The sequence below is a fragment of the Gekko japonicus genome, unplaced genomic scaffold, assembly GCF_001447785.1.
Source record: "Gekko japonicus isolate JY-2015 unplaced genomic scaffold, Gekko_japonicus_V1.1 scaffold407, whole genome shotgun sequence".
Taxonomy (NCBI): domain Eukaryota; kingdom Metazoa; phylum Chordata; class Lepidosauria; order Squamata; family Gekkonidae; genus Gekko; species Gekko japonicus.
In genome coordinates, this window is record NW_015172563.1 from 896,648 (window position 1) to 920,656 (window position 24,009).

The following is a 24,009-nucleotide window of genomic DNA, read 5'->3' on the forward strand; positions in this document are numbered from 1 at the left end:
GCTCCATCGCCTTCTGGACAAATCAGCTCCGTGGGCGTGGGGCTGCCGGGAACAAGCAGCGTTCCAGGCCGTCAAAGCTCTCCTAGTTTCCACTAGGGTCCTCATCCACTAAGACAAAAGGAAGCCTTTCGTTATGGCTTGCAATGCGTCACCCTATGGGATCGGGACAGTCTTCAGTCACAGGCTGCCTACAGGACAGGAAGCTCCCATAACTTTCTACTCCAGGACTCTATCCTCAGCGGAGAGGAATTATGCCCAGATAGGCTGAGAGGCGTTAGCTATCACCACAGCTGTAAAAAAAATTCCACGATTTCATCATCTATGGTTGTGAGTTCAAGATCGTCATTGACCACAAACCGCTGCTCGGCATTTTTACAAGAGATCGCCAGACTCCGCAGATCCTGTCGCCTCACATGATGCATTGGGCCGTCCTTCTCTCTGCTTATGACTTTACCCTGGTCCACAATCCTGGAAAGACCATCAGGCATGCCGATGCCCTCAGCCGCCTGCCGCTGCCAGAACAACACGAGGCCCCGATCCAAGAGGAACTGCTGCAGCCTCCACTCATGGTTGCCGATGTCGCTTTCTACACCACCTGGGACCATACACTCAGCCGCCATCACCTGGCCCATGTGGAGGGGCTGGCTGCCCGAGAAGCTCGAGGTCGAATTCCAGCCTTTCCAGTCACACTCATCAGAACTGTCAGTGAGCAAAAGCTGTCTCCTCTGGGGAAATAGGGTCATAGTCCCTTCCCCACTAAGTGAGTTTTAGACACCCTAAATGTGGGGCACCCCAGCATCGTGAAGATGAAGGCTATCACAAGAAGCTATGTGTGGCAGCCAGGACTGGACCAGCAAATCGAGTGCTGGGTCCAAACGTGTCAGCCCTGCCAGGAATCAAGGCCTGAAGCCCTATCCGTTCCAGTCCATCCCTGGGAGAAGTCGTGGGGACCATGGTCCCCCATCCACATGGACTTCGCTGGACCTTTCCAGGGCAGAACGCTCCTCCTCCTCCTCGACGCCTACTCAAAATGGTTGGAGGTATGCCCTATCTCTTCAATGACCACGGCTGTCATCACCCGCTGCCTGGAGTGGCTATTTGCCACATTTGGCCTTCCGGACCTCATCGTTTTGGATAACAGGGCTCAGTTCACCTCCACTGAGTTCCAGAGGTTCGCGGATGAGCAGGTTATTCGGCACGTCACCTCAGCTTCTTTCCACCCAGAGACGAATGGCCAGGTGGAGCGCATGGTGAGGACCATGAAAGATTCACTTCGCAGACTCAGCGGTGGGAACTTCCTAGCAAACTTCACGGACTTCTTGTTTCATCAGCATTCTATGCCACACGCTGCCATGGGGAGGACCCCGGCGGAGCTCCTAATGGGATGCCAGTTGTCCATGTGCATGAGCTGCCTCCACCCGGACCTTGCATCGGACACCAGCCATGACCCCATCGTCTCAGGAATCACAAAGATTTTCGTGCCGGGCAACACAGTCTACACCTGCAACTACGGAGAGGGTCCTCACTGGGTTCCTGTTGTGGTTCTCCATTCGACATGGCCTCTCTCGTACGAGGTGGAGGACGAGGCAGGGCAGGTCTGCCGCCATCACCTGGCCCAGCTCCAACGTCATTGGCCGGCCCAGAGAGAAACTTTGCACTGTATCCCAGTTCCTGATGACCTGTTGCAATGCTCCCCAGTTCCTGTTCCCTGCTCTGTTCCCTGTCCGGGAAATCTCCCGTCCCAGCACATTGTCGGCGCTCAGGAGACGCGTCCCTCAGAAGACATCTGGCTGCCACCTCCAGCATGGGAGGATGATGAGCCACGAGAAGAGCCGTTCCAAATCAGGTCAGCTGAGCCCATTCCTCCCCCCTCGTTTGTTATGCCTGCTTGCCGCAGTGCACTGTCGCCTGCTAGGGGTGCTGTGGCGTCTTGCCCACGAGTTGAGCCGGCACCTTGCCGCTCAGTCTCTGAACCCATTCCGGACTTTGACAGAGCTGATGAACCCCCAGGGCACTGGGACTATGGACATGCCCAAGGTACTCCACGAGGAGGGCAGTCTCCAAGAGGTATGCCACAGCCACAGTGGTCTGGCCTAACAAGGCTATTTTGTTTAAACCGGGGGGGGGAGTGTTGTGTTCTAGGGTTTATTCCTATGCTGTTTGAATTGCCCTCTAGTATCCTAGTTCTCTCATTCTATTGGCTGTCTAATAAACACCACCCATTGGTCCTGAAGCCACCTAAGGTAACCAATTGCAGAGCTCTGCTTAGGTCCAATCAGACCTTGTGTATTGTATTACATTGTATATCGTTTACTGTTGAATTCATATAAGTTGAGTGCCGCTCTGTGCATATTAGATCAGAGCCGAACAATGTCTTGAATAAAAGCCTCGTTATGATTTATCATCTCCTGCCTGTCAATACTTTAAATCTGGATCGAGGTGGATCAGCAGTGCTGATGTTTTTAGACCTGTCAGCAGTGTTCGACACGGTCGACCATCAGCTTCTGATCCACTGACTCGCCGACACTGGGTTTCAGGGGCTGGCCTTGCAGTGGCTTGTCTCCTTTCTCCAAGGTCAGAGACAAAGGGTGGCAATAGGGGGTCAACTATCCCAGAGGCACCCACTAGAGTGTGGAGTGCCTCAAGGGGCTGTGTTTTCCCTGATGCTTTTAAATATCTATATGCGCCCCCTTGCCCAGATTGTCCGGAGGCATGGGCTGGGATGGCACCAGTATGCGGATGACACCCAGCTCTATCTGTTGTTGGGCGATCAGTCTGCCTCCAAACCAGAAGATCTAGACCGGGCATTACAAGCCGTGGCTGGTTGGCTTAGGCTGAGTCGGCCGAAACTGAATCCAATGGAGATGGAGGTCCTTTGCTTGAGCCGGGGCAGTCTGGGGGAAGGGATCCCGCTTCCGACCTTCGATGGGGTGGCTTTGGTGCCAGCACCAGAGGTTAGAAGTTTGGGAGTGCTCCTGGATGCTTCCTTAACAATGGAGGCCCAGGTAGCAGCCACTGCCAAATCGGCCTTTTATCATCTTTGACTGATCTGGCAGTTGGTTCCCTTCCTCGAACGCGACGACTTGGCAACAGTGATCCATGCAATGGTCACCTCAGGATTGGACTACTGTAATGCTCTCTACGTGGGGCTGCCCTTGTCCCAAATCCGGAAGCTGCAGCTGGTGCAAAATGCTGCAGCCAGGCTGTTGATATGACTCCCAATTTGGAAGCACATCCAGCTTGTGCTAAAGGCACTGCACTGGCTGCCAATAGCATACTGAATTCGTTTCAAGGAGCTGGTTCTTACCTTTAAAGCCAATTATGGTCAGAGGCCTACGCATCTGAGGGACCACCTTTCCCCATATATCCCCCAGAGAGCACTGCGTTCAGGGGCCCAGAACCAATTGGCCCTCCTGAGTCTTAAGGAGTCCAGGCTATCAACAACCAGGGCCAGGGCATTTTTGGTGGCGGCTCCATTCTGGTGGAATGAGCTCCCAGAAGAGAATAGGGCCCTGCGGAACCTCTTATAGTTCCACAGGGCCTGTAAAACAGAGCTCTTCCGCCAAGCTTTTGGAGCTGCCACCACCATTGAACATCATTAAAAACTTGTAGTTGAAGGGTAGGAAGCCCTGCTGCCTCTGGAATCCATAACATCAGCCTGTGCCAGCCGCCTGTAGGACACCTGGAGTAGACCTAGGAGCCGGTTATGAGTAGAAAGAACTAATATGGTTGCCATCGTGATTTAGCAACAACAATACCAGCACTTACTGTACTGTTAACTGGTTTTAGCATTATTTTAAATGTTTACATTGTGGTATTGTAAATATACTTACTTTATGTAAGCTGCCCTGAGCTGGCCTTGGCTGGGAGGGCAGGGTATAAACTTGAGAAATAAATAAATAAATAAAATCTGATCTCGCACCAAACTCCTTGTAGCAACATCATTCGGAAGTGTGTGTGTGTGTGGGGTCCTTCTGCATTCTTCCCCTTCACTCACCTGTTAGCCTGCAGCATAGCTGCTGCCCCTGTTCTCTCCTCCCTCAGCAGCCCATGGCTTATGTGGTGGGAGGCAGCAGTGGTGGCAAAGGCTTCTGATACTCTACCCACATTTTTGCAGAGGAGAGGCAGTGATAGTGGGGTTGGTATCAGTGGCAGAGGGGCTGACCAGTTGCTCCTCTTTGCCCACATGCAACAGAGTAGAGGCAGCAGCAGCTCCCAGTCCTTCCCCCATCTACATCGTTGTGGAGGAAGGAGAGGGTGCTCCTACTCTTCCCTCTACCCCTCTTCCACACCTCTTGCTTAGTTAGCAATAGCAGCTCCCCTCCACATCCTCGGTCTCGTACCGGTACCTGCTGCAGCTGACACAGGTGCTTTGTCTGTGGAAACGCAGAACTATTTATGAGGAGTTTACCCCCTCTACTTTTTTAACTTTTAATTTTTTTTCTGTAAACCTGGGGGTGCCCCAAGTTTTAAAAATATTTGTTTTTTTCTTTACATGCCTCCAATCTACAGATTTAAGTATCTGCACATAGGCCATGAGGAGAATTAAATACATCACAAGTGGGAACCTACAAGAAATTTTCAGGATGGTACATGCCATCCCCCCACCTTTGTTTCCTTCCCCCTCCTGACTTCTTTGACAATCTTCCCCATCTCTTTCTCACCCCCTCCCTTTCTCTGTCAGCCTTTCCCCATTTCTCCCCCTCCTTTCCCTGACAATTCCCCCTTCTCTTTCTCCCGTACCCCTTCTCCATCAATCCTCCCCCTTTCCCTTCTCTTTCAGTATTTTCCCCATCTCTTTCCCCCTCCCTACCTTGACCTCCTTCTGGGCCACTAGGGCAGCCCTTCTTGGAGCAGCCCTTGCTCTGAGAGCAACAATGGCAGGGTCCTCAGGACTCGGAGCCACCACGTCAGTGGCAGGGCCCCCAGGAGCTGCCATGTTGATAGTAGGGCCCCCAGGAGCCAGCAGAGCATCCCTGCTGTGGCCAGGCCTAGAGCAGCTCCCAGATGCTGCTGCTGTCACTGGGCCTGGAGCAGTTCCTGGACACTGTGGCTGGGCTCAGAGAACTCCTGAACATCAGCAGGCCCTGGAATGGCTTCCAGACACCATCACCACTGTGGCTGGTCCTGGTGCAGCTCCCAGACACTGCTGGCTCTCATCATGCACAGATAACCAATCTTTTATTTTTGGAGGGATTTAAACCTCCAATATATTTTTTTAAGTTTTCAGATTTCTCTGGAAAATTGGGTGTCTCACAAGTCTGCAGGACTATCTGTTTACAGTTGTTGTGTCTCTGATCCCCAGGTCACAGATTGGGCCACACGTGACTATTAGAATATAAATCATCTAATTTCAAACTGGACCATACAGACTGAATTGACAGATTTGCAAAATGAGCCTAGGATCAGATGCAGGGATTTCTCTACAAATCTGAAGGAAGTTCTTTTTAAAAAAAATTTCTACATAATCCTACAAAACTACACACTAAAATTACAGCTATACAACAACCATATATGATAATAATTATATCTTAAGTCAAAGCTTTTCTCTTATTTAGGTTAAGAATAAAAATTCCATTCTATTATTTTGATATGCAAAAAATTAAAATTATTGACAATGCAAGATTATGTAATGTAATGTAATATAAACATTTCTTCTAAAGTTTAAGCTAATTTTTTAAATTATAATAAAAAACCAAATCTGAAGGAAGTTCAAAGTTTGCAAAGAAATCTGAAATCTAAAAAAAAGAGGATTATTACTCCCTAAAATAATGTAAACAATACCTATAGTTTTAAGAAAAGAATACCCACTGAGCTCTCAGCAGGCCCATAGCCGGGGGGGGGGGGGCTGACAAAGGCAACACCCCACCCCAAACATGCCCTGCCCCTCCAAATAGCCTTGAAATAGGTCCCCTCATCAGTCATACCAAGGGCAGAGTGATCTGCCCCAGGTGCAAATAATTAGAAGAGTTGGGCTCCAGGAGCACCCAGTGCCAGTGAAGGCACTGGCAGCAGCAAAACAACAGAGGTGCTGGCTGGCCAGCCACAAAGGAACACGAACGGAACACAGTTGAGCCAAGGTGCTTGCCCGAGCAAATGTGCCCACCACTCCCATGTGCTCTTCAAGGCATTTTCAAGCCTCAAAACCTGCCCTGGGTGCTACCTGCCAGCTACCTGCCAGTTGGAAACACTCACTTGCTCGCTGCACTTGGCCTCCAGCTGCTACTCAAAGACAGCTAGGAGAAGGGTAACTTACTGCACCCCTTCAACTTGGTAAGAGGGGGGAGGAATGAATGAATGCAGTGGCTTACCAAGGGCTGGGTGGTGGTGTGGGGCGATTCACAGGTGATAAGGGGGTGCAAGCCAGTCCGGATCTGTGGCTCACTGAGAGGTGAAAGGGAATCCCAGTGCCTCACTCTTGAGGAAATGGCAGCAGCTTGCCCAGCCTGGTACTCGCTTCCCTCCTGGTTCCACACGGGCTGTTACTGCTTTTCAGAGAGGGGTGGAAAGGGAGAAACAGATGGAAGGGCTGGAGTTGCGAACTGAGAAGGCAGAGTGAAAAGGAAAGGGGGGGGGGCCTGTCAAAGCAGCACTGGGGGTTCCCACTGAAGGCTGCTCTCAGGGTGAGCGATGCGTGGCTTTGCAAATGGGGAAGGTGATGGGAGTGCTGTGACTCTGATTCTCTGCCAGCACTCTTCCAGGACAAGATGGGGGGGGGAGCGGAGGATTTTGCTTTTCCACCAGCCCCACAGTTTGGCAACTCCTGCATTTTTCTTTGCTCATCTTGGGGGAGGCATTCTGTCAGGCTGAAGTTGAAACGGGCCATTCCAGCAAGCACTGAGTAACCCACTTCCCTGTGTTTGGGGAAGGAGTTCTGTGCGCAGTCTAGCAGGGTTACGAAATGCAGCCTGATTGTTGATGCCAATGGTTGATCTCAGCTCATTTTTTTCCAGTTTGTATCTTAATTGCCTTGTAACGTTTAAAAAAGATTTGCCCTTTTTACGAGACATAAAGATAAACAATCCTATGCAGCTGTACTACAGTGCAGGTAAAATAGAGGCTGTATTTCTAAATAGGCATATTCGGAGGTCTACTTGGAAGTAAGTCCCATTTTATTCAATGTGGCTTACTCCCAGGAAACAGTTCATAGATAACAGCCTCAGTGAGACTGACCCAGTCCCAGAGTTAAACACACCACCTTCCTATTGATTTTAATAGGCAGATGACTCCTTCACTGTAGCCAATGGGAGTTTAGAGTACTTTGGTTTGCCTTGATTATGCCTGAGGTTGCTAGCTGGCCAGGAAAAGTAATGTCCTGTCCCTTTAACAAAGGTTTAACTAATGAAAATGGACAGTGCAAGTTTTTCATGGTATTACTTAAAATAACATCACCTGATATTTGCTGTAGATCCAACTAATATTAATTTGACACCTAGAGGGGCGATTTAAAAGTTGGTAACTAATTATGTCCATGTTAAGGACTGAGCTAGAATGCTAGTAGCCATCAAAATCATGGACATCTAACACATATTAAATATCTCTGTAATAAACCTGAAACATTTTTGTGTGATATACCACTTGACTTAGTTATTTAGAAGTATAAGCATGGCAGTTATGTACAGACATATAATGGGCTGCTCTCCACCATGCTAAACTGCCCCCTTAACAATAAAGTTTCCCCTCTAACAAAAAATTCTGCCTACAGGCCTGGCTTTCAGTTGCCATTTTGGAGGTTTCTAGGCAACTACAACAATATTGCTAAGCCTTCCAAGCCTTGGTTTCTGAAATGCAAAGCCAGTGGGGAAGTGTTAAATAGTGGGTTTAACGCGGCAGAGGCGAAGGCAGAGTGATTTCAACAAGCAGCAGTTTATTGCATCTCAACAGGAATGCTTTACATGGGGCAACTGCCCTAACTATATACACCTAAGCCACTCCCAGGCCCCATGCGATTGGTGAGTTCAAATGGCCTACAGGCTCCAGATTGGCTGGCTGCCCCCAGGGGTCAATCTGCAGGCAGGCTCCAGGATCCTGCCTGCCTTTGTTCTGGGCTTCAAGCTCCAACTAGGTGGCCTGCCAGACAAGTCCAGGCATGCCTCCTTATGCTGGCTACTTCACCAGCAGCGGTTAAGCCTGAGTGGAAGATTGCACATATCCAGACATAACAGGAAGCATGTGTGGACAAAGACCCAAACAGCTCCAGAAAGGGTCTTATCCCATTCTTCTGCTGTGTCACCAGATAGAGGAGGACTTGTTGTGAACAGGCCCAGTGGCCACCACCAGAACCACCCACATCACTTGCACTGGCCTGATGGCCTCTGTGCAACTGGGGTTAGTCTGGAAGCATCAGCCGCTGATGAAAATAACTGCTTTGGAAGGTGGACTCCATGGCATTAGAACCCACTGAAGTCCTCCCCCTTCTCAAACCCCACCCTCCTTAGGATTCACCCCAAAAATCTCCAGGTATTTCCCAACCCAGAGCTGGCAAACCTACCACTGCTTCACCCCATGTTTGTTACATTCTTGTTGATAACATTTATATGATAAACAAAAATAGTGTATTGGAGCTGCATGGCTTTTTTTTTTGGTGTGTCAATCAGAACAGCAAGCGCAGAAACTTAGTCGGTGTGGGGAGCCCTTTCGGGAAGAGAGACTTGAAGGATCAGAGTGACAATGTTAGCATTTTATAAACCTAAAGGATGATCTTTAGGGACAGCAGCACTTCTCCACAAATGATTCAGACTTCATGATTATTCATCAGGAGGCCATATATTTCTGGTTAGCTCACTAACAGTGTCATCTTAAACAGAGTTGCACCCACTTAAGCACACTTACACCTTTCTAAGCCTATTGACTTCAATGGACTTAGAAGGGTATGTGGCAGAATGGGCCTGCTCCGGCCTTCAGGCCCTATTCCACCCTGCCCTCCAAGGTTTTCCCAACACCTGGAGAGGCTTTTCTCTCTCTCCGGTAATCCATAACCACCACCTGACCTTTTTTAGGAACTCCCAGTTTCCCTTCCAAGCTCTGAGGCCTTGCCTCTGTGTTTCCTGCTACCTAGTGCCTGGTCACCATGGGGACTATTTACTGCCTTATGCACCCCTGGAGGAATAGCCACTTGGCAACTGACTGCCTTCCCCCTGGCGCTCCTTTCAAAATAGTGTGTCCAAGATGGTGGAGGTCTATGTGGTACAGAGAACCACTACCAGCATCAAAAGTTATAAAGTATTTATTAAAGAGAAAATGTTCACAAGCATACTTTTAGCCTTCAGAGGACGGCGGAAGACAGGAGGGCCTGGCGGGAGATGATCCATGGGGTCGCGAAGAGTCGGACTCGACTGTGCGACTGAACAACAACAACATACTTTTAGCACAGCACCAGTTTGAGCAAGGGATTCAAACGAAAGGGGTAAAATGCAATTCCTATGTCCCTTTCTCAATTCATGTCCTATTAGATGTTAAAATATAGGACAGGCTCATTAACTTTGGAAGTTACAGATCTCTACAGAGTTTCATTACTTTGAAGCTTCCTTCAGCTGTCCAGGCCAACACATGGCTAATGGCTGCCTCCCCCAGATCTCAGAACTCAGTTAAGAGTTCTGTCTGCTCTGATGGACTCAGCACAAAGGAGACCTTCCTCCTTGCTCCCCTGAGTTTTATCACCTCTCTTTTCTCCACCCATTGACCTGGTCAGACTGAATCAGAGAAGCTTTCCCTGGAGATTCTTCTTGGAGTTCCTTCCTGAAGTCTCTGTAGTCTTCAGTTCCTCCAAATCTCTGTTCCCTGCTTGAAGGTGGGGGGGAAGACTGGACCCTCCTATTGTCTCCAGCTAGACCTATTAGCATTTCTTAAGAGGTAGCTGAGGTGATCCTGGAAAGCCATTGACTGACTTCCTCCTCCCTGCTTGTTCTCTGCCCAGAGAGGGGAAAAAAAAACTTTTAAAAACACAAAGTGAAGGTTTTGTTCATTTCAACTTCCAAAGGAAAAAAATCATTTCTTCACAGGATATAACTCTGGGATTGCACTGTAAGTTTTTGTACACATTATTAATCAGATAATCAAGAGCTCCATGTTACTCTAGTATTTCTGTCTCTATACTTGTTCCCACACTCTGCATCCAACACCTGCTCTGAACTTCAAAGCCATCACTCAGTGCCAGCCTAGTAGGCTGGACACCAGCAGTAACTCCTCCAAAAGGATGAACTACATTCTCCATTTGAGGGGTTTTGAGCCATATTGCAGCATAAAGTGTTCTGCTGCACCACCAAGTTAAGCAGTCATTCTGTGCCCATGGGTGGCATGCCTAGAAATGAAGCCATATCTGCCCAGGTGAGTAAATGGTGACTATAAGCATGGTCTGTATTAAAGACAGCATCATTTTGTGTAGTTTTACTGAAGTTAGGTGTTGTTCAGGTACAGGATATACTTGTAGTCCTTTATATTAGAGGTTAACATGAAGAATAAGTTGGAAGCTTGGTGTGCTGTAGGAATTAATTGTTCATTGATTCTTGAATTATGTTTTCAAATTGATATTTGCTTTGTGAGCTTATATAAACAAACAGACAAACATAATACCTCTATTGCAAATGCACAATTAATGCCATTTTGAAGGCAATTTATTGAGGTTTAGTTCTATAATGATAGAACTGATAGACATTTGGCTTTTCAATACAGTATACGGGTCAAATATGACCAGGAAAACTAGAATCAACAAACTTTGTTTCTGTGGGGACAAAATCCCATGCTTGGATTGGGTCTTATTGGTGAGAATGTATTTTGGATTTGAAGATAGTTTCAGAGGGTAGATGTTTTGGTCTGCAGTAGAATAGCTAGATTGGAGTATAGTAGCACCATGGAGACCAATAGGGTTGCCAGACCCCCCAGTGAAGGTGGCCCCCCGCTGTCAGACCCTGTCCCTCAGCTACCTATCAGCTGGCCAGCGGGGGGGACTTACCTGGAGAAAGAGAAAGGCCCAGGCCTTGCTGCTGAAATCACATAGGAAGTGATGTCATCACACCAGCGACATCCAGGCAACGCTCTGATATTTGGCAAAAACTCTATGGTAGAAGCCAGTTTTACCATAGAGTTTTTGCCCAAATACTAGAGCATCACTTGGACGTCACAGCATGATGACATCACTTCCTGTGTGATGCCAGTGGCAAGATCTGGGCCTTTCTCTTTCTCCAGGTAAATCCCCCCCCACCCCAGAGACCAACAAGAATTCCAAGGCATCAGCTTTTGAGAATAGTGTTGCCAGGTCTGGGTTGGAAAATACCTGGAGACGTTGGGGGTGAATCTGGGAGAGGGTGGGGTTTGGGGAGGGGCCTCAGCATGGTATAATGCCATACAGTCCACCCTTCAAAGCAGCCATTTTCTCCAGGGGAACTGATCTCTGTCAGCTGGAGACCAGTTGTAAAAGAGGGAGATCTCCAGGCCCCACCTGGAGGCTGGCAACGCTATCTGAGAGTCAAAGCTCCTTGGAACTTTGACTCTCAACAGCTTATACCCTGAAATTCTGATTGGTTTCTAATGTCCTACTGGTCTCGAATTAGAACTTCATCTACTTCCACACTGACTTCTTTGCCCATTTTATTGTTTATGTATTTATCCATGTTGAAAAAGAGTTAAGTTGCAAGATCCTAGTTATTTAGTTGTTTTTAACTGCCCCCAACTTGTTTGCATCTGACTACATCCTTTAATCCTCTGGGTTGGATCATACCATATTGTTCCATTAGCTGAAGGTGCCTTGTAGTAGAGGAATACAAGATGCATCAACGCAAGAGCATTATATTAGGAAGAGGCACCTTGTGCTGGAGAAACATGCAGATGTGGATAGAACAAAATGGTACAGTCCAAACTAAAGAGAATTTCAGTGTAATCATTAAGAAATTAGTCTCAAGGTGTCTGGATTTGGGGAGAAACCATAGTTCAGAGGTAGAAGATGGTCCCAGGTTCGATCCCCTCCCATCACCATTTGGAGAGAATATATTACTTCCAATCTGATGATGCCATTTGTTGACAACCTATATACAATAGATAACTTTTGCCTTATTGTATTTGGCTTTTTCAACAGGTTCTTTTTGCTTCTTTAGTGATTGTATCTCTTGGACTAGGTTTGGGACTTGGACTGAGGAGATCAGCACAACCTCGAGGTATCTTTATAATATTCCCAGTTTTACATAATGTTTTCAAAATTCTTACAAAGATGTATCTTAAGTTTCACTAAGAAGGTGGACCTGTATCTGGGCTGCAATATTTTAGACTGCAGGTGGGGCTTTCTTTGACTGAATGCTCCTCCACACAAATCCCTTTCTCTGATATCTAGTTTGTAAACCCAGGAAAGCATCTTTATAATGGAATATGTTTGTAGTCCACTGCAATGATTATTTTAGGTATCACCTGCATTTTCTGCATTGTCTTTCCTTTGCAATCCACTTTCTGTATTCTTCACAGCATACCTTGCTTTAGATAGTTTGTTGTTCTCACTGTTCTCTAAATTTTGTAATTATTGTTCAAACATCATTATCTTATGCTGTTTGATTGTACTGTTATATATCCTGTAACCCACCTTGAGTCTCAGTGGGAAAGGCAGACTATAAATCAAGTAAATTAAATAAAATTAAACAAAGTGAGGGGACTTGTTTGGAAGAAGGGATATTTCCTAATGCCAGTCCCCATCTATAACCTGAAGTACACCCAGACACTGGTTTTCCACTTGTAAGAACTTGGCTACAAATCAACCCACAAAAAAGGAGATTACATGCATCTTTTAGGTTTGAGCTCATAAAACTGAGCCACCAAGCATTCAATAAACACTTAAATAAGTTGGTTTTGATTGTTCTGTTTTTTCCATTTCCCATTTATTAAAAGAGGGCAGAATTGCCAAAATAACACAATAGCAATGGGTTATGACAGCTAAATGGAGCTTCTGTGCTTCTGAATATCAGATTCTGGGAACAAACACTTCCTGTTTATGAACATTTAGAAGCATCTGGAATACTGGAGTAGATGAACTTTTGATCTAATTCAGCCAGGCAGGTTATGAAGATCAAGTATGGCATGGCTACATTCCAATGAATTGAGGTAAAACCCATTATTCAGAGCTCATTAAAAAGGGTATCCGCTTATATATGGGAATACTGAAGCCAGATAAAAGAACATGTTTTCATTGTGAATATTGTTTGGTACAAATACATAATTTACCATCCAAGGAAGGACATGATATTTTTTTTGTTTAACTTTCTGTGGATTCCATGTTCTGTTTATAAAGCTGTACAAGTATAAAGCTGGACAAATGTATCTTTTTGGACTCATTTTTCACTTAGTTGAGAAGTGTCAAGTAGAATTTGCAATTAATGGAAATATATGATCCTGTATATTAATTTGGTTGCGGCTAGTTTAAATTATGAAAGATAACAGAGGGCAGTGGGTGCCTGCCCCCAGTTCAGAATTATATGTAAACTATGATCCTATTCAGTGAATGTCAATTGCCAAAATTAGGTTGGATCTTACCAGTCTGTTCTACTGACACCATGTTCCACAGATAAAGCCTCCTCCACAGCTGGAAAGCCTTTTGTGTTGGCAGAAAGTGTGTTGTGCCAGGGCCCAGAGGAACGTGCCAGCACCAGCTCAGGTGATTTAGGGAAGCCTACACAAGTTAACCATAAAATGTTATGTTCTGAACACATTCTGCCAAAGGCCTCATTAGTAAATGTGTAGATGAAAGGTAAGGAACCAGTCCTTCAGGTGCTGCATACAAGCTAGGGTCATGTGTATTTTTGCTGTGGTGGTATATGTGAGTTCCACACATGTGGAACTCATGCATCTCACTGCATGGAAGATGTACACAGAAGCAATCAACTTGACATCTTTTGTGACTGTTCCTATGAATTTATAAGTCACTTTTATAGACCACTGGGTAGAACCATCATGAGAGAGAGAGAGAGGCCACATGTGCTTGCGCATTATGCTCTGTGTGGAAATATCTGCTCACATTTAGGTCACCATTAATTATTTTGGGTTCTCTTTTCAGTCAGCTGCAGAAGTATTTGTAATGAAACATTCAGTGGAAAAACGATTGGCTGTAGGTGTGATCATAAATGCACAGAACATCAAGCCTGCTGCTGGGATTATGAAACTACCTGTATTGAACCAAGTAGGTCTCTCTTTCCTGCATAAATGATTTTTATTGTAGACTGAATCTTAATGCTCAGGGCGGTGGGGACTTGGACCACCTGTCAGTGATATCAACACTTGGAATCAGGGAAACAGAAACGTCTCATAGCACAGATTGTGTGAACAGGTTAAGTAACAGAACAGGTTTGTAGGCTTGTTCCATCCCAGATCAAAATGATCCAGGTTGTACTATGGTACAAAAAGGACATATTTTGCTATTGCAAACCTTTGTTATTGTTCACTACATAGGTTACTTTTGTTATTGCATTTAGTTCCAGAGAAGTTGTTCTTTCCAGGTAAGCCTGGATACAATGCAGTGAAATGTAGTGCTCCTCTCCAGATCCAGACCTGACTTGGGTCAGCTGCTTCCATAGAGCTTATTGTAGCAAGGGCCAGAACAACCATTTTGGTTGCCATACGAATGCTGCCAAAACAGTCTTTCCACAATGAATAATCCTAATCCTGGCATTAATGTTGACAAGTTGGCATCATATCCTATACTCATCCAGAGGGAAGGAAATAGCAGCCAAGCATCCCTCCATCTTGCCTGGATTCAGTTCCATCTGAGGACTCCTTCCCTTCAGTGCTGAGGTCATGCATTCCCCTAGGTTTAGAGAAAGTAGCCATGCATTCATCCATGCTTAGGAGGACTTCATATTGTGGAGGTGCCTTCCTTTATCCTTTGTAATGGACATTTATATTGGACTTTAAATGCCGTTTACAATTTTGAGTGCCAGATGTTGTCTGAAAAGCATATGGGAACCAACCAACCAACAAATAAAGAAGTTTTTAATGTCTCCATATCATTTCATATTTGGTATTGCCAGTGAGGGTGATGTGGAGATTTATAGCAAGAGGCAAGTTATATGGCGGCAAATATTACTGCTAGTGTAGGGATTGTCCTTTCTGAGCTTCTTTAAAAACCATTTCAGCTCTCTTCATGAATGTCCAAGATCACTATTAGTATACAAGTGCAGAAGTGGCTGTATAATCAAGGCATGTTGATTTTTTCCAACACTCTGCCATTATAAAGGCCGAAATGCTACTCATCATACAATCAAGACGTTTTGCGCCACTGGTCTGAGGTTTATAAGACAAAAGAAGAATTAAAATAGTTAGTTTTGCGCCACTGGTCTGAGGTTTATAACACAAAAGAAGAATTAAAATAATCTCAAATATTTTAAGTGAAAAGCTGCCATCTTAACTTCTGGATTGGGTGACAAATACAAGCATGGGGCTTGATCCAGACTTCCATCAGTGGAACAGAACTGCCCTGTCTCCCTTCTCCCCCTGCAGCCCACTGATCTCCACAAAGTCCTGCTCCTGGGAGACAGGAGGAATGATATGATGGGTTTGTAGTGGGAAGGGAGAACTGGCAGAAATTGTCAGTTTAGCTGGGAGAAATTGGGGGGGAGGCATGACTTGGTGTACCATCATCATGCTGGCACAAAATGACATCTTTAGATGCCATAGCATTTACAAAATGTCAGAGTACGGGCAGGCAAAAAGCCAACACACTGATGGTATAATGATACAACTGAAGTATAAACCAAACATGCTACACACACACACACCCTTTAGAAAGAAAGCAAAATACCTAAAGTTGCCAATTCTAGGTTGGGAATTTCCTGAATATTCCGGGGTGGAGCCTGGGGAGGTGAGAGACCCCAACTCATATCTGTATTCTGGAGGCCAGCTGTATTTCTAGGAGATCTCCAGGGCCCACCACAAAGTTGGAAATTCTAAGCAGACCATTCAGTTGCTGCCACCTGTGGGGACAGTGTCAAAGAAGATCACATCTGCACATTTAACCTGTATAAAAACACCCATCCCAGCTTGCTCCTGGGGGAATATTTCTAGAGGAATAGATGCTTCTTCATGGGAATAATTCTGTTTCCTGTGAATCTTCAGTTTCCTATTAGGAATTCTTGACATGGATCATTGTAGGAAGTGTTAATCCATAGTTATTAAAAGCAATTTCCTTTCTGTAGCTCAGAGCTGGTCTTGCACTAAGTCACGCTGTGGTGAGACACGAATGGCTGGAACCTTGTGCTCTTGTTCTGAAGATTGCTTGGAGAAGAGAGACTGCTGCACAAACCACAAAAGTGCTTGCAAAGGTGAAGGGAAATGTTCCAAAGCATGTTTATATAGTTTTAACTGCCTTTCCAGAAACACTTATTGATCCAATTCCCGATAAAGTAAAATGGCTGCATAATTTTTTAAAAAGTCTGTGTATAAAGTAAACCTGGCTATAGGAACAGAAATAGGATTGTGATAGCATTGCTTTCATTTGATGAAGTTCTTTTCTGAATGTGAAGCTGCACTGAAGGTTGAGAGGTGTTAGGTGAGGCTACCTTAATGTTTGAGTGGGGTGGAGAAACATAAGTAGGTGCAACATCTCTCTTAATCAATCTACTACTCTTGTCTCCGGTTTTGAATTTGTTTCAAAAAATTGACAATTGACAACAGACAGTGTACTTTAAAAGTTATTTCAGACAGCTGGTTGTTCTGTTATATTTGCTGAGTTTTTCATTCTGGGGGACTAGCAAACCTGCAAATACTTTGCTCTTCAGTAATGTATTTTTACATACATCTTAACAACCAGAGTGGCTGGCAACAAATGTAAACCTGTCTGCACCCAGGAATTTCAGAGAGCTCCCAACAGATTTTCTAAATGTTAGCTTTTCCCAAGATAGCATTTCCAACGTTTGTTAAGGCCAGGGCTATTTTGGGGCAGGGACGCACAGGAATGGAGTTCCGGCTGGCTCCTGAGTTGGCCACGCCCAGCAGGAACTCATTAGCATAATAGGCCACACCCAACAGCAGAAACTCATTAGGATTGGCTACATTAGGGGTGTGTGGCCTAACATGCAAAGGGTCCCTGCTACAAAAAAAGCCCTGGGTTTTGACAACAAACAAGGTAAACAGAATAAGAACCAAAAGGTGGGTGTGGCTGGATGACCACAGTTCTGGTAATGTGGGGTGTGGCCTAATATGCTAATGAGCTGCTCTGTCAGGGGTGTGGCATAATATGCTAATGAGTTTCTGCTGTTTGGTGTGGCATATTATGCTAATGAGTTCCTGCTGGGCTTTTTCTACAAAAAAAGCCCTGGTTAAGGCTAAGGCTGCATACACACATTATGAGATATTGTGTCATTGTTGCGCTATAGTAATTATTCATTTACCAAACTGATTTGTCTGCAAGAGAAAATCCAGTTGTGAATGCTTGCTGTAGCATAATAACAGAATATATAACAAATGTGGGAATACAGTTAATATACTGCATAACAAATATTGTGATCCAGATTCTAAAGTAAAGTGAATTTTATTGTTACGGCACCCAGCCAGCAAAGAGATTCTAAAGTATATTTCATTTGGATACTTAAAATTTAAGTACAGCCTGCCTCTGCTTCACGCAGGGCTCTTTTTGTAGCAGGAACTCATTTACATATTAGGCAACACACCTCTAATGTAGCCAATCCTCCAAGAGCTTACAGTAGCCCCTGTAAGAAGAGCTCTGTAAGCTCTTGGAGGATTGGCTACATTAGGGGTATGTCACCTAATATGCAAAGGAGTTCCTGCTACAAAAAGAGCCCTGTGACAGCTTCAGTATACATGTCATTGAGAAATAGTGATATTGGAATGCTGGACCCATATTTATAGATGTTTTAGCATTTGGATCATGTTGGTATCATACATTTCACTGATTAGAACATAATAGCAGCCTTATTTGTGGCTGTAATTAGTCATTTACTGATCGACATGTTAAGAGGACTGATTCATGATTAAGAGGGAAGTGGATAGGGTTCAGAGACATCTTGACCTCATCAGTCCACTTCTGCCATCTTTATATCTAATTTTCAAAAGTTCCCTCTGCATGCAGGTACTTATTTCTGCAAACAGAGGGCACACTCTCCCCCAACAGGTTTTTCAGAGGACTCCGTGGGTCTGCAGAAAAATCCAAATGTTTTTTTTAAAAACCTTGGGGAGGGTTGAATCCCCCCCCCCAATACCTTTTGAAATGGCTGCTACAGGGATCTATTCCAGGTCCCACTGCATCGACAGTGAGAGATAGAATGGCTGATAGCCAGAGAGAAGCTCAGATGTCCTTTTAAAATGTCCTCCTGCTATTTAGCCATTCATACTACAGGAGGAATCCCCCCCAATCCCAGCTCAAGTTCTGCTTTTGCTGGGGAGGAAGCAAAGGTGTAAGGAATGGGATAACCACCCTGCAAGTTTCTTGCAGGTCCCCACTTGTCTAAATACTAATAGCGACATGGGGGCCCATCTGTGAATACCTAAATCTGTGGATTGGGGCCACATAGTCACTAAGCAGATTTTTCTTCAAACTTGGGGGACTCCCCAGGTTTACAGAAAAATCTGAAATCAAAATTAAACATGAGCGGTTTAAATCTCCCCCCTGATACATTTGTGTTTTCTGTGCATGGATGCTGGCTTCCACTCTGGGCCAGCTTCAGCATTAAAGGACATCGGCAGCTTCTCTGGCCCGTCCACAGCAGTGGAGTACGCCCACCAGCCTTGTTGGGCCTGGCTGCAGCAGCAGAAGTTTGAGGAGGGGAGAGACCTCAGAAGGATATAATGCCATAGGCTCCACCCTAGAAAGCAGCCATTTTCTCCAGATGGGGCCTGAAGATCTTCTGGAGTCACAACAGATCTTCCAACTACAGAGATCAATTCCCATTAGTAGTCATTTTCTTGAGGGGAACCAAGGTTGCCAGCCTCCAGGTGGGGAATGGAGATCGCCAGGAATTACTATTGATCTCCAGGTAACAGAGATTAATTCCTTGGAGAAAATGACTGCATTGGAGGGTGGACTCTATGGCATTATATACTGCTGAGGTTGCTTCCCTCCCCAAACCTTGCTGTCCCAAGGCCTCATCACAAAAATTTCTAGGAATTTCCCAACCTGGATATGGCAACCCTAATGGGAACTGATCTCTGTGGTTGGGAGATCTGTTGTAATTTCAGAAGATCTCCAGGCCCCACCTGGAGATTGGTAACCTTTGAAGGAGAGAAGAAAGCTGGAACAGGGAAGAGGCTCTGGGGGCATTGGGAAAGAGGAAATAGTGGGGGAGGGGGAAATGAGATGCCTTCGGCAAGTCCTTGTGGGTTCCCACTTGTTTTATTAATTTAAGAATTTAGTGGCAGACTAGCTCATGTTAAGGCGTTATTAGGAGGGTGATGCAAGCTTTCATAACAATCGAAAGAGAGGCTTAGAAATGGCTCTTTAAAAACCTATTTACATTTGTATCCTCTTGTATGTGCTTTTCAGGAGAAACCCTTTGGGTGAAAGATTCATGTGCCTCATTTAACAGTTCTCAGTGCCCAGAAGGGTAAGATTATATTATTACTCTTTATAGTTTTGATGTAGTGGTTAAGTGCGTGGATGCTAATCTGGGAGAACCGGGTTTGATTCCCCACTCCTCCACTCGCAGCTGCTGGATGACCTTGGGCAAGCCATAGTTCTGTCAGAGCTGTTCTTGAAAAAGTGTAGTTTCTGTCAGACCTCTCTCAGCCCCACCTACCTCACAGGGTGTTTGTTGTGGAGAGGGGAAGGGAAAGGAGTTTGTAAACTGCTCTGAGACTCTGAGTGAAGGGTGGGGTATAAATCCAATCTCTTCTCTTCTTCTTTTGTTATATAAATATGCACAAATGAAATGTTATCTGGAAGAGATTTACAGAACAATCCTAAACAATTTTATCCCCTTCTGAGTTCACTGAGCTTAGAAGGGGGTAATTCTGCTTAAGATTGCACTATTAAGTGTCTTCCTTTCACATTTTCTTTTCTTTTTTTAAATCTATGTATTAGTTTTCAGATAAACAAACACACAAAGACATATATATATATTTACACACTTCGCAATAATCATATCTGGATTAATCAATTAATTTTACATTCACGATAATAAAATCTAAATTAAGAGGTTGGTTATACTTCATTACCATGTCAAAATATCCTTATCCCATCCTTTATCATATATTACAAGGTCTTACAAATTGAACTGGCTAGCAATTTTATAATAGATCAGAGTTTCAACTATTATGGTATAATTACTGTTTGCTACTGAATAGTAGGCTTGCCAAGTCCCCCCGGGGGGCGGGGAAACCCCCGCCCCAGAGGCCCGTTCCCCACCACCAGCGGATCGGGCCCCGGGGGGAACCCCACCCCGACGTGCGTGTCACCTGGAAGTGACGCGACCACGCCGGGCACGCTGGGGGCGGGGCCACGGTCATCTATGGTGTACAACATCATGAGACATGGTTGTAATGTCCAAAGCTTCTATGAACCTTCTTTTTTCCATGCTCCCTTCCAAAGACTTCATGTGATATCCTGACCAGATATTTGTGATGACAGATGTAATTACCATCAATTCCTGAGTTTTCAATGCTGTCCTTTAAAACACAATTGAAATGTAAATCAAACAATTTCCAAATGTATTAGGAAAAGCACCTTTGGGAATGAGAATTACTGAAGAAAAATGGTGGTCAGGGGAAAGGATAAGTGAACACACAGCCCCTTTTCCCTTTTCCACTTCAAATTGCCCCCACCAGAAGCTGCTTTCCTTAGGATAAGGAGCCATCTGGGTCTTGGTACGTAACATATATTTAATAATATGTAACATATATTTAATAATAAATGGAATCAGGTGCTAGGTATTTCTATACTTCTAACAAATGTTAATCTTTGTGAACAGATGGTATTGGTAATTTATAGTGGGTGGTAGCCTACAATTCCTTTCTAATAAGTAAAGAGTCTTGCCTGGAAGGTGGAGTTCTTTCGCCCAATTAAGAGTCCTTATGCAGCAGGAAGAAGCCATAGAATTCAACCCAGTGCATTTTTTTTTTTGTACTAATGCATACTAAGAAATATAACCTGTATTCAATCGGGCTTATTCTTTGGCATGGGCACAGAGGATTGAAGTTTGGTTGTCAACCAAAGTACACATGCTTGGAAACAAACTCTTTTTATATCTATGGAATTACTTCTAAGCTGAATGTGTACACAATTCTATTTTTTTGCCATGGTGTGAAAAATCAAGTAGGGCAGAATTGAATACTCATTTCAACAAACACTTAAATAGAGAAAAAAGGGAGAAGCAACTTTCATAAAGAAAAGTGAAAAGGTTTGAATTTTGCATATATGTATTAAGATATTTCCTTGATTATATAAATGTACTGTTACCCTGAACTAGAGGTCAGAAGCCAATGGTCACATTTTATATTGGTATATTTTTTGTACGAACAGTTTCTAAATGTGTTAATGAGTTATGAGAAGATACTGTGGAAAGAGATTATCTGTTATATGAAAGGACCAAAGTGGTCAAGAAAGTGCATACCTTTGTGTATCACAATCATTTATGGGGCAAATATGATAACGTCAAGTGTAGTTAAATCTATTGACTCATGTATGTGTGTAAGTGCGTCTATTAAGAGAGAGAGTGGGCTACACAGAATCTTTGCAGCAAATTTACCATCCAATTTAAATAATATGGAGAAGCACTTCTTTGGATAAGAAGTGTTGGCTGATTTTACCAGTTTTATTCATGAAGTCCAGTGGCAGTTAATCAAATTACAACCTCTCCTAAATGGGACTGCAAGAGTGAAAGTGCTGCTCCTTTGCCAGAAAGTTAGGGCATGTTTCTTCAGATTCAGGGTGTTTATGAACCTTGAACAGGCAAAAGTTATTAGGTAACAACAGGAAACTGACTTCTAGGTTTACGCTTTTAAAAATAAGCGTCCATAAGGTAATATGAAAGCTTGGCATTCTAAACATGTTCATCCTAAATGCACAGTGTACTGCACTAGTTCTCTACAGATAAGATTGTCACACTGTGCTATCTCAGTAAGGAGTGTTGTTACCTTGTGTAAGAAGGTGTACCTCATTAACAATCAGGCGGGTAACTTTGGGGTACGAGCCGTAAAGACTCTGGTGCTGTGCCCCCATCATTCATTTCAGTGACGCTTTAAGAAAGCCCTTCCTGAGCTTAAATTAAGGGAACCTGTGCACAGTCCCTGGTAGACTATGTACTTAAGGTGCTTCTTTGTGGATTGTATTTTCTGTGACAGTTCTGTGTTAAGTCTTGGCTGCTGCACTGCCCAGTGGTTTTCCACATTATCATGCTGTGGAATTGTTGTTGTTGTTCAGTCACACAGTCGAGTTCAACTCTTCGAAACCCCATAGACCACATCACGCCAGGCCCTCCTGTCGTGCTCCGAAGTTTGCTTAATTTCATGTTCATTGCTACGATAACACTGTCTAACCATCTCATCCTTTGCTGTCCCCTTCTTCTTTGACCTTCAATCTTTCCCAGCATCAGGGACTTCTCCAGTGAGTGCTCCCTTCTCATTTGGTGGCCAAAGTATTTGAACTTCTGCTTCAGTATCTGGCCTTCCAAGGAACAGTCAGGATTGATTTCTTTTAGGATTGAGTGATTTGATCTCCTTGCAGTCCAGGGGACTCTCAAGAGTCTTCTCCAGCACCATAATTCAAAAGAATCTATTCTTCGGCGCTCAGTCTTCCTTATAGTCCAACTCTCGCAGCCATACAGTACTACTGGGAATACCATTGCTTTGACCATATGGACATTTGTTGGCAGGGTGATGTCTCTACTTTTTATTATGCTGTCAAGGTTTGCCATTGCCTTCCTCCCAAGGAGCAGGTGTCTTTTAATTTCATGGCTGCAGTCACCATCTGCAGTGATCTTGGATCCCAGGAACATGAAGTCTGTCACTGCTTCCTCAACTTCTCCTTCTATTTGCGAAGGAGTGATGGGGCCAGATGCCATGATCTTAGTTTTTTTGATGTTGAGTTTTAAGCCAACCTTTGCGCTCCCCTATTTTACTTTCAGCAAGAGGCTCTTGAGGCCCTCTTCACTTTCTGCCATTAGAGTGGTATTATCTGCATATCTGAGGTTGTTGATCTTTTCCCCAGCAATCTTAATTTTGGCTTCTGAATCATCCAGTCTGGCATTTCGCATGATGTATTCTGCATATAAATTAAATAAGCAAGGGGACAATATACATCCTTGTCGTACTCCTTTTCCTATGCTAAAGGAGAAGAAGAAGAGATTGGATTTATACCCCGCCCTTCACTTGGAGTCTCAGAGTGGCTTACAAACTCCTTTCCCTTCCCCTCCCCACAACAGACACCCTGTGAGGTGGGTGGGGCTGAGAGAACTCTGACACAAACTGCTTTTTTTCAAGGACAGCTGTGCCAGAGCTTGTGACTGACCCAAGGTCACATCAGCAGGTGCAAGTGGAGGAGTGGGGAAGCAAACCTGGTTCTCCCAGATTAGAGTCCGCACACTTAACCACTACACCAAACTGGCACTACACCAAACCAATCAGTTGTTCCATATCCTGTTCTAACTGTTGCTTCTTGACCCTTATACAGGTTTCTCAAGAGACATGTGAGGTGGTCTGGTACTCCCATCTCTTTAAGGACTTGCCACAGTTTGTTGTGGTCCGCATAATCAAAGGCTTTAGTGTAGTCAATGAAGCAAAAGTAGATCTTTTTCTGGTATTCTTGCTTTCTCCAGCGAATGTTGATCTCTAGTTCTTCTACCTCTTCAAAACCCAGCTTCTACTTCCGGCAGTTCTTTATCCACATACTGCTGAAGCCTAGCTTGTAGGATCTTGAGCATGACCTCGCTAGCATGTGAAATGACTGCAATTGTGTGATAGTTTGAACATTCCTTGGCATTGCCCTTCTTTGGGATTGGAATGTATGCTGGCCTTTTTCAATCCTACTGTTGTGCTTTCCAAATTTGCTGGGAAATTGAGGGCAGCACTTTAACAGCATCATCTGTTAAGACT

The 24,009-nt window shown here is 44.7% G+C and overlaps 1 protein-coding gene across 1 annotated transcript in view; it reads left to right on the forward strand.

The window, feature by feature from the left end:
• Window positions 1–24,009, forward strand: part of ENPP3 (ectonucleotide pyrophosphatase/phosphodiesterase 3) — a 97,023-nt gene that overhangs the window by 4,734 nt on the left and 68,280 nt on the right. The window contains exons 2-5 of the mRNA XM_015421253.1: window positions 12,071–12,149; window positions 14,030–14,152; window positions 16,164–16,289; window positions 19,466–19,526. Coding sequence (XP_015276739.1) covers window positions 12,071–12,149; window positions 14,030–14,152; window positions 16,164–16,289; window positions 19,466–19,526 — 389 coding nt within the window. The remainder of the gene's footprint in view (window positions 1–12,070; window positions 12,150–14,029; window positions 14,153–16,163; window positions 16,290–19,465; window positions 19,527–24,009) is intronic.